The 11,978-nt window shown below is 50.3% G+C and overlaps 1 protein-coding gene across 1 annotated transcript in view; it reads left to right on the forward strand.

The window, feature by feature from the left end:
- The window catches only part of SCN4B (sodium voltage-gated channel beta subunit 4), a 16,428-nt gene that overhangs the window by 3,757 nt on the left and 693 nt on the right, over positions 1-11,978 (forward strand). The window contains exons 2-5 of the mRNA XM_007456328.1: positions 4,140-4,312; positions 5,277-5,505; positions 7,711-7,837; positions 10,089-10,091. Coding sequence (XP_007456390.1) covers positions 4,140-4,312; positions 5,277-5,505; positions 7,711-7,837; positions 10,089-10,091 — 532 coding nt within the window. The remainder of the gene's footprint in view (positions 1-4,139; positions 4,313-5,276; positions 5,506-7,710; positions 7,838-10,088; positions 10,092-11,978) is intronic.

Here is an 11,978-nt window from a genome sequence, read left to right on the forward strand (position 1 = left end):
GCTGAAATACCTCTCGGGGTCCTCTAGTGGATTTATACCTGCCTCTGCTCCCTCCTTTCCCCCCAGCGCAGGCTCACAGGGGAGAAGGTACAAGAGGCAGGCCCCTGGGCTTTCCTGTGCACGAGTCTCCCAGACACAGCCGGCAGGACTTTTGCCTGCTGGGAGGGCGTGCTGTGGAGAAGCCAGGCTTGCTTGGCCTCTCTGATGCCTTAACTCGGGCAGGGCTGTGAACTTCTCCGTGGAAACGTCTCTGCCTTTCCTTTGTCCCCTCCGGGCTACGATGGAAATGGCAATGCTTCACTCTGGGAGTCGGGGAGTCCCGACTGTATTAGAGTTAAGTCATCCACATAGGCACAAACTAGTCAGGCAGAAATGTGCACTGTCATCAGCCAGACCTTAAAGAAATACTTTTCTCCTCTGTTCTGGACTTCTTTTTTTTGCTTCTATTTAAAGCAGTCAAATAATTTCACTTTTGATGTGTATCTTTGGTGCTCTTGGATAGCCCATTCTGGCTGAGGTTGGGGAGAGGGATTTGGCCCCTGACTTGCATTCCCCGCCACCTTCCCCAGGATCCCGAACACTGGAGGCTGGCGGTGTGGTGATCCTTGGAGCACGTGCTCAGGACCCAAGGGAGCACTGTAGCCATCAGGAAGCTGCCTTCTCCCGAGAGCTTCCCTGTCACAGCTCTGCTCTGTTCCTTGGTTTGCGGGGGCGGTAGGGGGTGAGAAGCAAAGCTGGGGTGTCCGATCAGAAGGCCATCTTCTAGGCTGGAGGGTGGAATCTCATGTCTGGCTCCCATCCCTAGACCTCTGGGGCAGGGGGTTGGGGGAGGGGAGAGATAAAAAGGAAACCAAGAGTGCTAAGGAGAGCTTGGCCCTGACAGCATTGTTCTCCTGGAGAGGCACCGTCACAAAGGGGTGGACAGCAGAGTGCTGTCTGTACACTGCTTATTCCACTCACCAGTTGTGTGGCCTTGAGCAGGTTAATCTCTCTCAGCCTCTTTTCTTCATTTTGTATATTGGAGATAAAAATAATAACTAACTACCTCATAGGATTATTATGAGGATTAAATGGGACAGTGCATGTAAAATGCCTGTGCTATTTTATAATAGGTGCTCAACTCAGATTCACCATTTATTATATGGCCCTGGGCAAGTGACTTAACCTCTCTGAGCCTCAGTTTCATTGCCTGTAAAATAAGAAAAATGATACCTACCTTTTGGCATTCTAATAAAACTTAGAAGGTAGAAATCCTCTTGCACAGTGGTTCTCAAAGTGTCATCCCTGACCACAGCATTCCCTGGGACCTTCTTAGAAATGCAAATTTCCAGGCTCCATTCTACGTGCTAGATCAGAAACTCCCCAGCAGAGCTAGCTGTAATTGCCCTCCAGGTGATTCTGACGCTCTGTGAATCTGAAAGCCACTGCTCTAGAACAATTCCTGGCACAGAGGAGCTGATCAAAGAATGAAGGCTAATTGAAATGACCTCTCAGCACTAATTGGAACCCAGCAGGTGGGCAAACCCTGCTGTTTTAGGGTGTAAGGAAGGACTTTCTTGCTTTGGGGCTTTGGGATGCTAGAAATGTCTCTTTTTTTTTGTTTTTGACCTTAGGTAAGTCACCTAACCTGTCTATGGTCAGTTGCTGTGTCTGTAATAGGGAGGTGTTACAGTACACCACTCATAGCATGGATGTGAAGGTTAAATGTGCCTGGCACATAGTAATTGCTGATTAAATATCAGCAGTTGTTGACAGTGGCAGGGGATCCTCGACACGGGGTGTTATTTCTGAGAGCTTCTTGGTAAGAGCAGAGTCCACTTTGCCTTCAGAAGTGAAGTGGACATGAAGAAGCTGAGGGGGGCCCTGAGAGCAGAGTTGGGCTGCCAGCTCTCCTTGGAGCTCCTTATTTATTTATTTGGCTTCGCGCAGCCCCACCGCCGGGGAACTCCCCCTCCCCTATTTAAACAGCATCGCCCATGTGGTACCCGGCATCATCATCTCACGTGGGCAAAACAAGAGGAAGCTGGTTTATGATGTACCATGAGGGAATTAGGTTTGACAAAAGAGGTCCTTCCCTGAGAGTGAGGATGGGAGAAAGCAAGGTTGGTGGCCTTTAAAACAAAGACTGCCCCTAGCTGTCTTGGGAACTAGGGCAGTTCTGGGAATTGCCTCTAGAGCTGGGAGCTGACCTGGCCTGAGAAGGTTTCTCAAGTGGCTCGGCCACTAAACCCAGTCAGTTCAGCCAAGTTTCCTCCCATTTTAGGTCTTGGTTGTCCTGTCTCTAAAATCAGGCAGTGGCAACTTAGTGTCTGTAACATGGATCAGTCTGGATCCTTTAGCTCTTACACTGTGGGAGCTCTAGGCTGGAGGTCCAAGCAGTTGAGAGAAATTACAGTCTGGGAAGAGATGCCGGGGAAACTTTGGCCTAGAAGTTGGTGCAGCCAGATGGATGCTCTCAACTGCCCACCAGACTTGGGGTCAGACCCCAGTTCAGATTTCAACTGCCTCTGGAAGTTGTATGACTTTGGCCAAGGCACAAGGCACTTTGCTCTTCTGAGCTTCATTTTGCCCGCCTGTAAAATGTGATTAATAAGACCACCTTACAGGTGGTAAGGTGTAAGGTGAGGTGAGGGTGATATGAGATTACTCACACGTAGTCTTAGCAAGCATCCCGGCCCAGGAAAAGGTCATTATTCTCAGGATCACTGGAAACCTGAGAAGGACTCCCTCGGAGTCCTCACCCAGGGTGACCCCGGGTGCCTAGTTCATCTAGGGGCAAGGAGAGCTACTCTCTGATTCCGACACGCCTCTTCCCCACGACCGTGAGGTGCGGTGGACTACCCTCAAGGACTTTGTAGGACAGGAGGACCAGGTTTCCTTACAAGAACTCATGAGGCAGAACCCGCGGGCCACGAGTGGAAATTCACGATTGCCACCTGCTCAAGCGGTAGGGGTGGTATTGATGCGAGGGTGTGGGAAAGAAGCAGGGGCGGGGGTGTAGGGCTCGGGAGATGTTCCCAGGACAAGAGGCCGCAGTGGGGCTGCGGGGAGTGGGGGGCAGGATGGGCCGCTTCGGGTCACGAGGGGACGGAGTGTGTAGCGCCCTCTCCAGGCACCCCGCTTACGTGCACCTGGTTGCCTGCAGTCGGCTTCCACAGTGTCTTCCGCCCTCACTTTCTCTGCGTTATTGCTTTATCCGCTCGGTTCTCGCTGCTGCTGACCGATGCCCAGACGTGCTCTGTTCCACCCCACCCCTCCGGATGCCATCCCGGTCCGCCCTGTCTCCCTTCTCTTCTCGGGGTCCCGTTCAGTGGTTCAGCAAGGTCCAGCGCGAGGCGCCCCTCTGCCTCTCCAGCCCTTGGGGCCGGTGGGAGCCGCCAGGGTCGGTGATGAGTGGCTGCTGGGCCGCGTCCAGGGACCACGATTGCCGTTTTCCTCTTCTTCACCTCACGGGACCCCCTCGGCCTCCCAATACCCCATCCGCAATCCCGAAAATGTAACGGGGGTGCCGCGCACAGCCCTCTGGGAAATTCCCAGCGCGAACGGGAGGCGCGGGTCCTGCCCTTGGGGGCGATGCAGGGATGGCATTCGCAGGTTAGGGGGCGAGGCCTCATGGCATGGAGGCAGGGGCCTGGGTTTCCTGGGTTGGGGTGACTCCTGGTGGTCACTTAGAATGCCCCAAGGGCTGCTAACTGGCTCGGAAGTCCATCCAGCTCAGGCCAAGCGGGAGAATGAATCACGGCGGTGGCCCAGGCAGTGTACGTTGAAGTAAAGAGAATCATCTTCCTGATATTGACACCAAGGGTGATAGAGACCTCCCTGCCTAACCAAGCCACTCCACCCTATCCGAGAGGTCCCTTCCAGGCCTCCAGCCTGGAGGTTCCGATGGGTTTTTTTTTTTTTTTTTCCCCTGTACGTGGGCCTCTCACTGCTGTGGCCTCTCCCGTTGCGGAGCACAGGCTCCGGACGCGCAGGCCCAGCGGCCGTGGCTCACAGGCCCAGCCGCTCCGCGGCATGTGGGATCTTCCCGGACCGGGGCACGAACCTGTGTCCCCTGCATCGGCAGGCGGACTCTCAACCACTGCGCCCCCAGGGAAGCCCCGGATGGGGTTTTAAGGGAGGTGGTGCCCCTCACACAGGTCTCTTCCTGGTCCCTGTGTCCCTGTCGCTGGAGGTATCTGTGGGAAAGGCCACTACCATCTACGCTGTCAACGGCACGGAGATCCTGCTGCCCTGCACCTTCACCAGCTGCTTTGGCTTCCAGAACCTGCGCTTCTGGTGGTCCTACAACAGCAGTGATACATTCAAGATTGTAAGTAGGTGGGGAAGGGACAGGACAGCTCAGATCCTCCTCCATTCCTTGTCGCCTCACGCCTGCCTCCCATCCCAGGCTCTGGTCATTTCTGGACTGACCCCACGGTGATGGTCCCCAGGACCTTTTGTCACCTTTTCTCCCAGTATTCTTTTCAGAGCCTGTATAGAAGGATCTAAGTGGGAAGGATGCTTAGATTGTGTTGCCAGAATTTGGGGTCTGTTGGAATTCTTGGCTAGAGTCCTCTGTCTGGTCTGAAGAAATACCTGAAACTTGGTTAACTTGTGTACAAATTAATACTTTAATATAAAAAACGGGAGAGACAAGACCTTTGGGAGACTTGGAGAGGGGGAATGAGGAGAATCCAAATTGGAGGAGGGCTGGGGAACAGGCCTTGGAAGGATGGGAGGGCAAGCTGGAGAAGAGAAGGGGCCAGGGCTGTGGCCACGGGTGGGGATGGAGCAGTTAGCAGGTGTTTATTGAGTACTCACTCTGCAATCTAGTAGGGGACCAGAAGTGACAAGACACCAACTCTGGATGTAATTTACACACTGAATTCAGAGGGTACCGATGCACAGTGCCGTGGGATTGATCCACATCCTGATGGAGGGTCAGAATTCAGACAGATGGGCTGTGGCGTCAGCAGAGGCTGGGGGGAGTGATAGAGGGAAACGAGTGTGGTATTTGCAGGATTCGTTACTTAAAAGGCTTTTATGAAGAGAACAGTAAAAGCATGCTACATTCTAGGGAGACCTTAATAACAGAAAGTGGGTTTAGCCTGAAGCCAGTAAAATCCAGGTTAGACAGGCAGAGCTATCGATACTGGAAGGAAACCACCAGGGGAGGGCTCTTCCTGGACCTGGGCAGGGAGATACCCAAGGAGTGGGCTGGAGTGATGTCATGACTCTCGAAAGGACCTTGATTCTTTCTTGGCCACCTCCTTGCTCCCCTCTTCCCCCCACAGCTCATAGATGGGATTGTGAAGAATGAGAAGTCAGACCCCAAGGTGAAGTTGAAAGATGATGACCGCATCACTCTGGAGGGCTCTGTGAAGGAGAAAATGAATAATATTTCCATTCTGCTGAGGAACCTGGAGTTCAGCGACACGGGCAAATACACCTGCCACGTGAAGAACCCCAAGGAGAATTATCTTCAGCACCAGGCCACCATCTTCCTCCAAGTTGTTGATAAACGTATGCAGTGAGGGCTGGGACAAGGGCAGTAAAGTTGGAAGGACGGGGGTGGGTACCCAATTCAGTGTAATGGTGAAATGGACCACGTTGGTGTTTTCTTTCGCTTTATGCTTTCAGGAGCTACTGGAGTTACATCTGGAAGCTTGAATAACTTAGCTTGAATACTTATTCTGCCCCTGAATAGCTTGTGATATACACTTGGGCCTTCTGAGCCTTGTTTCCCTCATCTGTAAAGTCTGCACTCGCTTAGGGTTGTTGTGAGAGTTACGAAAGCTACGTGGAAGTGTTTTGTAAAGTTCTCCGTATGTGCTGATTATTACTGTGTATTCTGTTAGCGACAGCCGATTGGATGCCAGGCACCAAACCAAAGAGTGCTATGAATGATACACAGTGTTCTTTCTCAAGGAATTGACAGGTCGGGGTAGGACAGAAGACAGGTAAACACATAACTGAAGCAGGGGCAAAGCATGTAGGGGCATAGGTAACAGATTGATAAGAATGATCTCTCCCTCTGGAGGTTAAGTCCCAGTTGGTGGGGTTTCATTCTGACACAGGTGAAACAGACAACGAGGAAGCACGTGATGAGGATGTCACCTGATCCCAGACACTGGAGGTGTTTAGGGAAAGGGCTGGAGGGGTTAGGCTGGGTGGGCATCTTCGAGGGGGGAGCCTGGAGGGCTAGGGAGGTGCAGAAGCAGAGAAAAAAGGAAGGAAATCTGCTTAAGGATCCTGATCGTGCTGTGTTTCTTGTGTGCCTGGGGGTCCACTGCTCCCTAGATGGTGTGGAATTTCTACAGAGGAGATGCTCATGATTCTGGAATTTTTAATTTTTATTTTTTTAATTATTTTTTTGCGGTACGCGGGCCTCTCACTGCTGTGGCCTCTCCCGTTGCGGAGCACAGGCTCCGGACGCGCAGGCTCAGCGGCCATGGCTCACGGGCCCAGCCGCTCCGCGGCATGTGGGACCTTCCCGGACCAGGACACGAACCCATGTCCCCTGCATCGGCAGGCGGACTCTCAACCACTGCGCCACCAGGGAAGCCCTGGAAGTTTTGAAGTTAGGGCCATTAGGATTCTCAGGTGGATTGGATATGGGGGTTTGTAAAAAAGAGAGGAGTCAAGAATGACTCCAAGGATTTGGGCCAGAGCAATTAGAAGGATGGAGTTTTCTCAGCAGAGATGGGGAGACTGTGGGTGGAGAAGGTTTGGGAAGTCAGGGGTTCAGTTTTCAGTTGAGGGAACTGAGGCTAGAAGAGTTAAGTGACCAGTTCTAGGTTACCCCCTAGTAAGTGACCATGGAAATCCTGTAGTTGAAATCCAGACTACCTGGCTCCAGTGTCTTCTGATCACATAAGAGATGTCACAGGGAGATTCTCAATTTTTTCTGCATGGGCAGAGGAGACCTAGGAAGAGGCAAATGAAAGTCTCATGTTTGAGGGCCAAGTCAAACCTGGGTGCTGTGGTCCCTGAGTCTGAGTTATTCCGGAACTTGTGTGGGTGTCTGCGGGAGGGCGTATGTGCAGACCAGGGAAGCTGGAAGTTTTGAAGTTAGGGCCATTAGGATTCTCAGGTGGATTGGATATGGGGGTTTGTAAAAAAGAGAGGAGTCAAGAATGACTCCAAGGATTTGGGCCAGAGCAATTAGAAGGATGGAGTTTTCTCAGCAGAGATGGGGAGACTGTGGGTGGAGAAGGTTTGGGAAGTCAGGGGTTCAGTTTTCAGTTGAGGGAACTGAGGCTAGAAGAGTTAAGTGACCAGTTCTAGGTTACCCCCTAGTAAGTGACCATGGAAATCCTGTAGTTGAAATCCAGACTACCTGGCTCCAGTGTCTTCTGATCACATAAGAGATGTCACAGGGAGATTCTCAATTTTTTCTGCATGGGCAGAGGAGACCTAGGAAGAGGCAAATGAAAGTCTCATGTTTGAGGGCCAAGTCAAACCTGGGTGCTGTGGTCCCTGAGTCTGAGTTATTCCGGAACTTGTGTGGGTGTCTGCGGGAGGGCGTATGTGCAGAGTGTCGGGGGAGAGGGCCGTCTTCCTGTTATGCCCTAGCCTGATGGATGCCATATTCTAGCTTCTCCTGCTTCCTGCCTGAGGTGGGCATGTCCCAGATGCCCAGGTTGGAGGCTCTGGAGCTGCTGGGCTGCCATGGTGACTCCCGCTCCCCTTTCCCACCCCTCTTCTCTCCCTGCTCTGGCCATGAAGTGGAGGAAGTGGACAACACAGTGACACTCATCATCCTGGCTGTTGTGGGCGGGGTCATTGGGCTCCTCATCTTCATCCTGCTGGTTAAGAAGTTCATCGCCTTCATTATCAAGAAGACTCAAGAGAAGTGAGTTGACTCCTGTCCTCCCACCAGCCCACCACCCACTCTCATATCGTGGGTGTTCCCAGCATCTTCTCATCCACCGTCATCTACCCCTATCTGCCCTTCATCCTTCTGCCTATCTCCTAATCCCATCCTCTCTTCCTAATTCTCCCACTCTTTCCTATCCCTGCCACCCTCCTCCCATCTTCCAGCCCCATCCCTAATCTCACTTCCTTTTCCCCATCCTCCCAGTAGGTGTTTGTTGAATACACTGACTTCACTGAGAACATAAATACAACCCACTTGCTCTTCCTCCTTCCCCTGTCTTCCTGCCCATCCCGTTAGCCTGTCTCTATTTGTACCACCTAAATCTAAAGTCCTACCAAAGGCTTTAAGATGCCTTTTTTATTTTCAGGTCAGGGAAAATATAAGACTCCATGTACAGAAGCTCTAAAATGGGAAGATCCTTCTAGGGTGATGGGAGTCTCTTATTGTGAAATTCTGAAAATCCTAATGAGGGAGATAAAAACAGTCTGGAAAGGCTGATATGGCCGCCTAGGAAGCCCTAGGATAAATTCAGGTATAAATCAGATATCTGTAAGAGGAAGGGGAGGAAAGATGGGGAGGTACAAAGGGTGCGACCCAGGCCCAGAATTGCCAGAACAGGCAGGCTCCAAAATTGAATGTTGCAAAACCACAGCAGGCAAAAGGCATTTGAAAGTTGTGTTCTTGGCAAGAAAGATGAGATGAGGCAGGCCTGCCATTGGAGCAGAGAGGGTGAGAGTAACAGGGAGAGGAAGGGAGAAGGGGGAGATGCTCTGTTGGTGTTGGCTTCATTCTGCTCTGTTGAGAAGAAAGAATTAGGCTTGAAAGGGCAGAAATTCCACTGGTAAGAAGGGAAGGCAGCTGACGGCAGGGAGGGACTTTAGAGAATGGCAGAGGGGAGGGGGAGCAGGGAGGCACTGGTTGAGATGATGAACTCTTGGGTTGTCCGCCTGTTTCGTGGCCAGAGGCTGGGAGGGTTTTGGAGATCTGAAGAGGGGCCAGGAGCATGGAGTTGGACCAAATTCTGTTTTTAACAATCAGTCTGACTATTGATGGCGAGCAAATTTGGAGAACACATTATTCAACATATGGTTTAAAAACACTTAGAAAAGAAAACAGTGATCCTCGGGAGCCACCACAAGTTCATCAAAAACAAGGCAGGCTAACGTTTTCTTGCTAGCACACAGCTGGATCAGGAGGATGCTATAGATAGTAATACTTCCTGTCATTCATCGCATGCCTACCATGTGTTAGGTACTCCACCAGGCTTTTTTTTTTTTTTTTTTTTTTTTTTTTTGCGGTACGCGGGCCTCTCACTGTTGTGGCCTCTCCCGTTGAGGAGCACAGGATCCGGGCGCGCAGGCTCAGTGGCCATGGCTCACGGGCCCAGCCGCTCCGCGGCATGTGGCATCCTCTGGGACTGGGGCATGAGCCCGTGTCCCCTGCATCGGCAGGCGGACTCTCAACCACTGCGCCACCAGGGAAGCCCCACCAGGCATTTTTTAAAATAAAATATGTACAATTTTAGTTTGAAGTTGAGCAAAGTGAGGTTTCAGAGTGGTTTAGTGACTTGCCTAAGGCTAATAAGTGATAGAGTTGGGATTTGAATCCTGACTTGTTTGCTTTGAAGCTTCAACCATTGCCACCATATCCTACTGATTCATGGGGTGGATCTAGAGTTCAGTCAGTCGTTCTTTCATTCGGTGGCTCTTTTTGAGGTGCTGTGTGCAAGGTACTGTGCCAGGTGCTGCAGGAAATTCTGGAAGGAATGAGATTCTGTAAAGAAGACATGTACACAAATCATTGTAACATGAGTCAGAGGGATTAGGGCCGGTGTAGAGGTGTGAGAGAATGCCGCAGGGGTTCAGGAGAGGGTGGAATACTAGGGAAGGATTTCTGGCCAAAGAAACATTTGTGGTCAGCCTTGCAAGATGGATATGATTTAAGCCCTGGGGAGGGTAAAGAGAAGGGTGTTCCAGGTGGGGAACACTGAGAGCAAAGACAGAGAGTCTGGGAAAGGAGCATGTTCTGGAGAACAAGGCATTTATTGTTGTTGTTGAGAGAGTCGGGGCGGGGGGGTGTGATAGGGAGGAAGAGGAGGAAAAACCTGCGAAGGGGGTTGGGACAGACCCTTGAGGACCTGGGAGTCCAGGCTGAGACTGGCTTTCCTCTGACTGCAGGGGATCTGGGGAGGGCTTGCACGGCCTGGCTCCATCAGAGGACCCGGAAGAAAGTGTCTGGCCTTGGTGGGCACAGGGACTGGCTGGGGAGGTGGGAGACAGGTCACGGGGAAGCCCGAGGAGGTTCTCTGAGCAGCGAGGAAAGCCTGCATAACAGCAGAGATGTGGCTTCCTCCCAAGAAGAAGGGAGGTGTGGGGCAGCATCTCATGATCAGTTCTGGGCTTTCACATGTGGGTGCAGTTCCCCCTGCCTGGAGTGTCTCCTCCCTCTTTTCCTGCTCATCTTTCTTGGTCTCAGCTTAAAGGACACTTCCAAAGAGCCTTCCCTGACCCTAGAAGGAGCCTTCCTAGGTTGAGTCCCTCCCTGGTATGCCCCCCATCCTATCATTTACCACATTGTATTGCAATTACTTGTGTAATAGCATGTCCCCTGGAAGACTGCAAGTTTTTGGAGAGCAAGCACCATGTCAATTGGACACCCTTCTAGCCTGATACGTTGCCTGGTAGCCAGTAGGGTCTTAGTAAAGAAATATGGATGGTTAGTTGGATAGGAATTGGCCAGGTTGACTATACCTTAGGTATAGAGATAGATAGATAGGTAGATGATAGATAGACCCATCTGAATAGAGGTCTTTAGTGGTATGTCACAGGACTCTGTTTGTTCATTGTTATTATTAAGACTTGAACTACACTAGGAGTGATATAAGAAACCTAGCAACTATATTGGATGGAGAACAAGATTGAGATCTAGGAGGATCTTTTTTTTTTTTTCGATTGAAATATAGTTGATTTACAATGTTGTGTTAGTTTCTGGTGTACAGCAAAGTGATTCGGTTATAATACATACATATATATACTTTTTCAGATTCTTTTCTATTATGATTTATTACAAGATATTGAATATAGTTCCCTATGCTATGCAGTAGGACCTTGTGGTTTATCTATTTTATATATTATAGTTTGTATCTGCTAATCTCAAACTCCTAATTTATCTCTCCCCCTTTGGTAACTGTAAGTTTTTTTTTTTTTTCTATGCCTGTGAGTCTGTTTCTGTTTCGTAGATAAGTTCATTTGTATCATATTTTAGATTCCACGTATAAGTGATATCGTGTGGTATTTGTCTTTCTCTGTCTGACTTACTTCACTTAGTATGATAATCTCTAGGTCCATCCATGTTGCTGCAAATGGCATTATTTCATTCTTTTTTATGGCTGAGTAATATTCCATTGTATACATGTACCACATCTTCTTTATCCATTTATCTGTGGATGGACATTTGGGTTATTTCCGTGTCTTGGCTATTGTAAATAGTGCTGCTATGAACATTGGGGTGCATGTATCTTTTCGAATTAGAGTTTCCTCCAGATATATGCCCAGGAGTAGGATTGCTGGATGATATGGCAACTCTATTTTTAGTTTTAAAAAACTAAACCTACGTACTGTTTTCCATAGTGACTGCACCAATTTACATTCCCACCAGCAGTGTAGGAGGGTTCCATTTTCTGGATCTAGGAGGATCTTAAGAGGCTGGAGCTATGGACTAAATCTTGCAAGATAAAATTGATGAGGACAAAATGTTAAGTCCTTCCTGAAGGCCTCAAACCCAGGTATAGAAGCCCAGGGTGAGGCTAAGATATAGTTTAGCGACAACAGCAGTGAAAAAGACTTGGAGGTTTTCATGAGCTGAAAGGTGGGAGTGATGTAGCAGTCAGGTCTTCCCTGGAGAGCCCTGTGCAGCCTGGGCACTGCTGTTGGGGGGCATTGTACTCAAACGGGAGCATGTCCAGCACAGGGTGGCCAGGGTGGTGATGCCTCTGGGGGTGTCTTCCACCTATAACCATCTCTCCTTCCTACTCCCTTCTGCCCTGTCCCACCACCCCCTGCTCACACCTGCTGTGCCCTTTCCATCTCGTTCTTCTACCTCTGGTCACGGTGAGCTT

The sequence above is a fragment of the Lipotes vexillifer genome, unplaced genomic scaffold (genome assembly GCF_000442215.2).
Source record: "Lipotes vexillifer unplaced genomic scaffold, Lipotes_vexillifer_v1.1 scaffold753, whole genome shotgun sequence".
NCBI classification, from domain to species: Eukaryota; Metazoa; Chordata; class Mammalia; order Artiodactyla; family Lipotidae; genus Lipotes; species Lipotes vexillifer.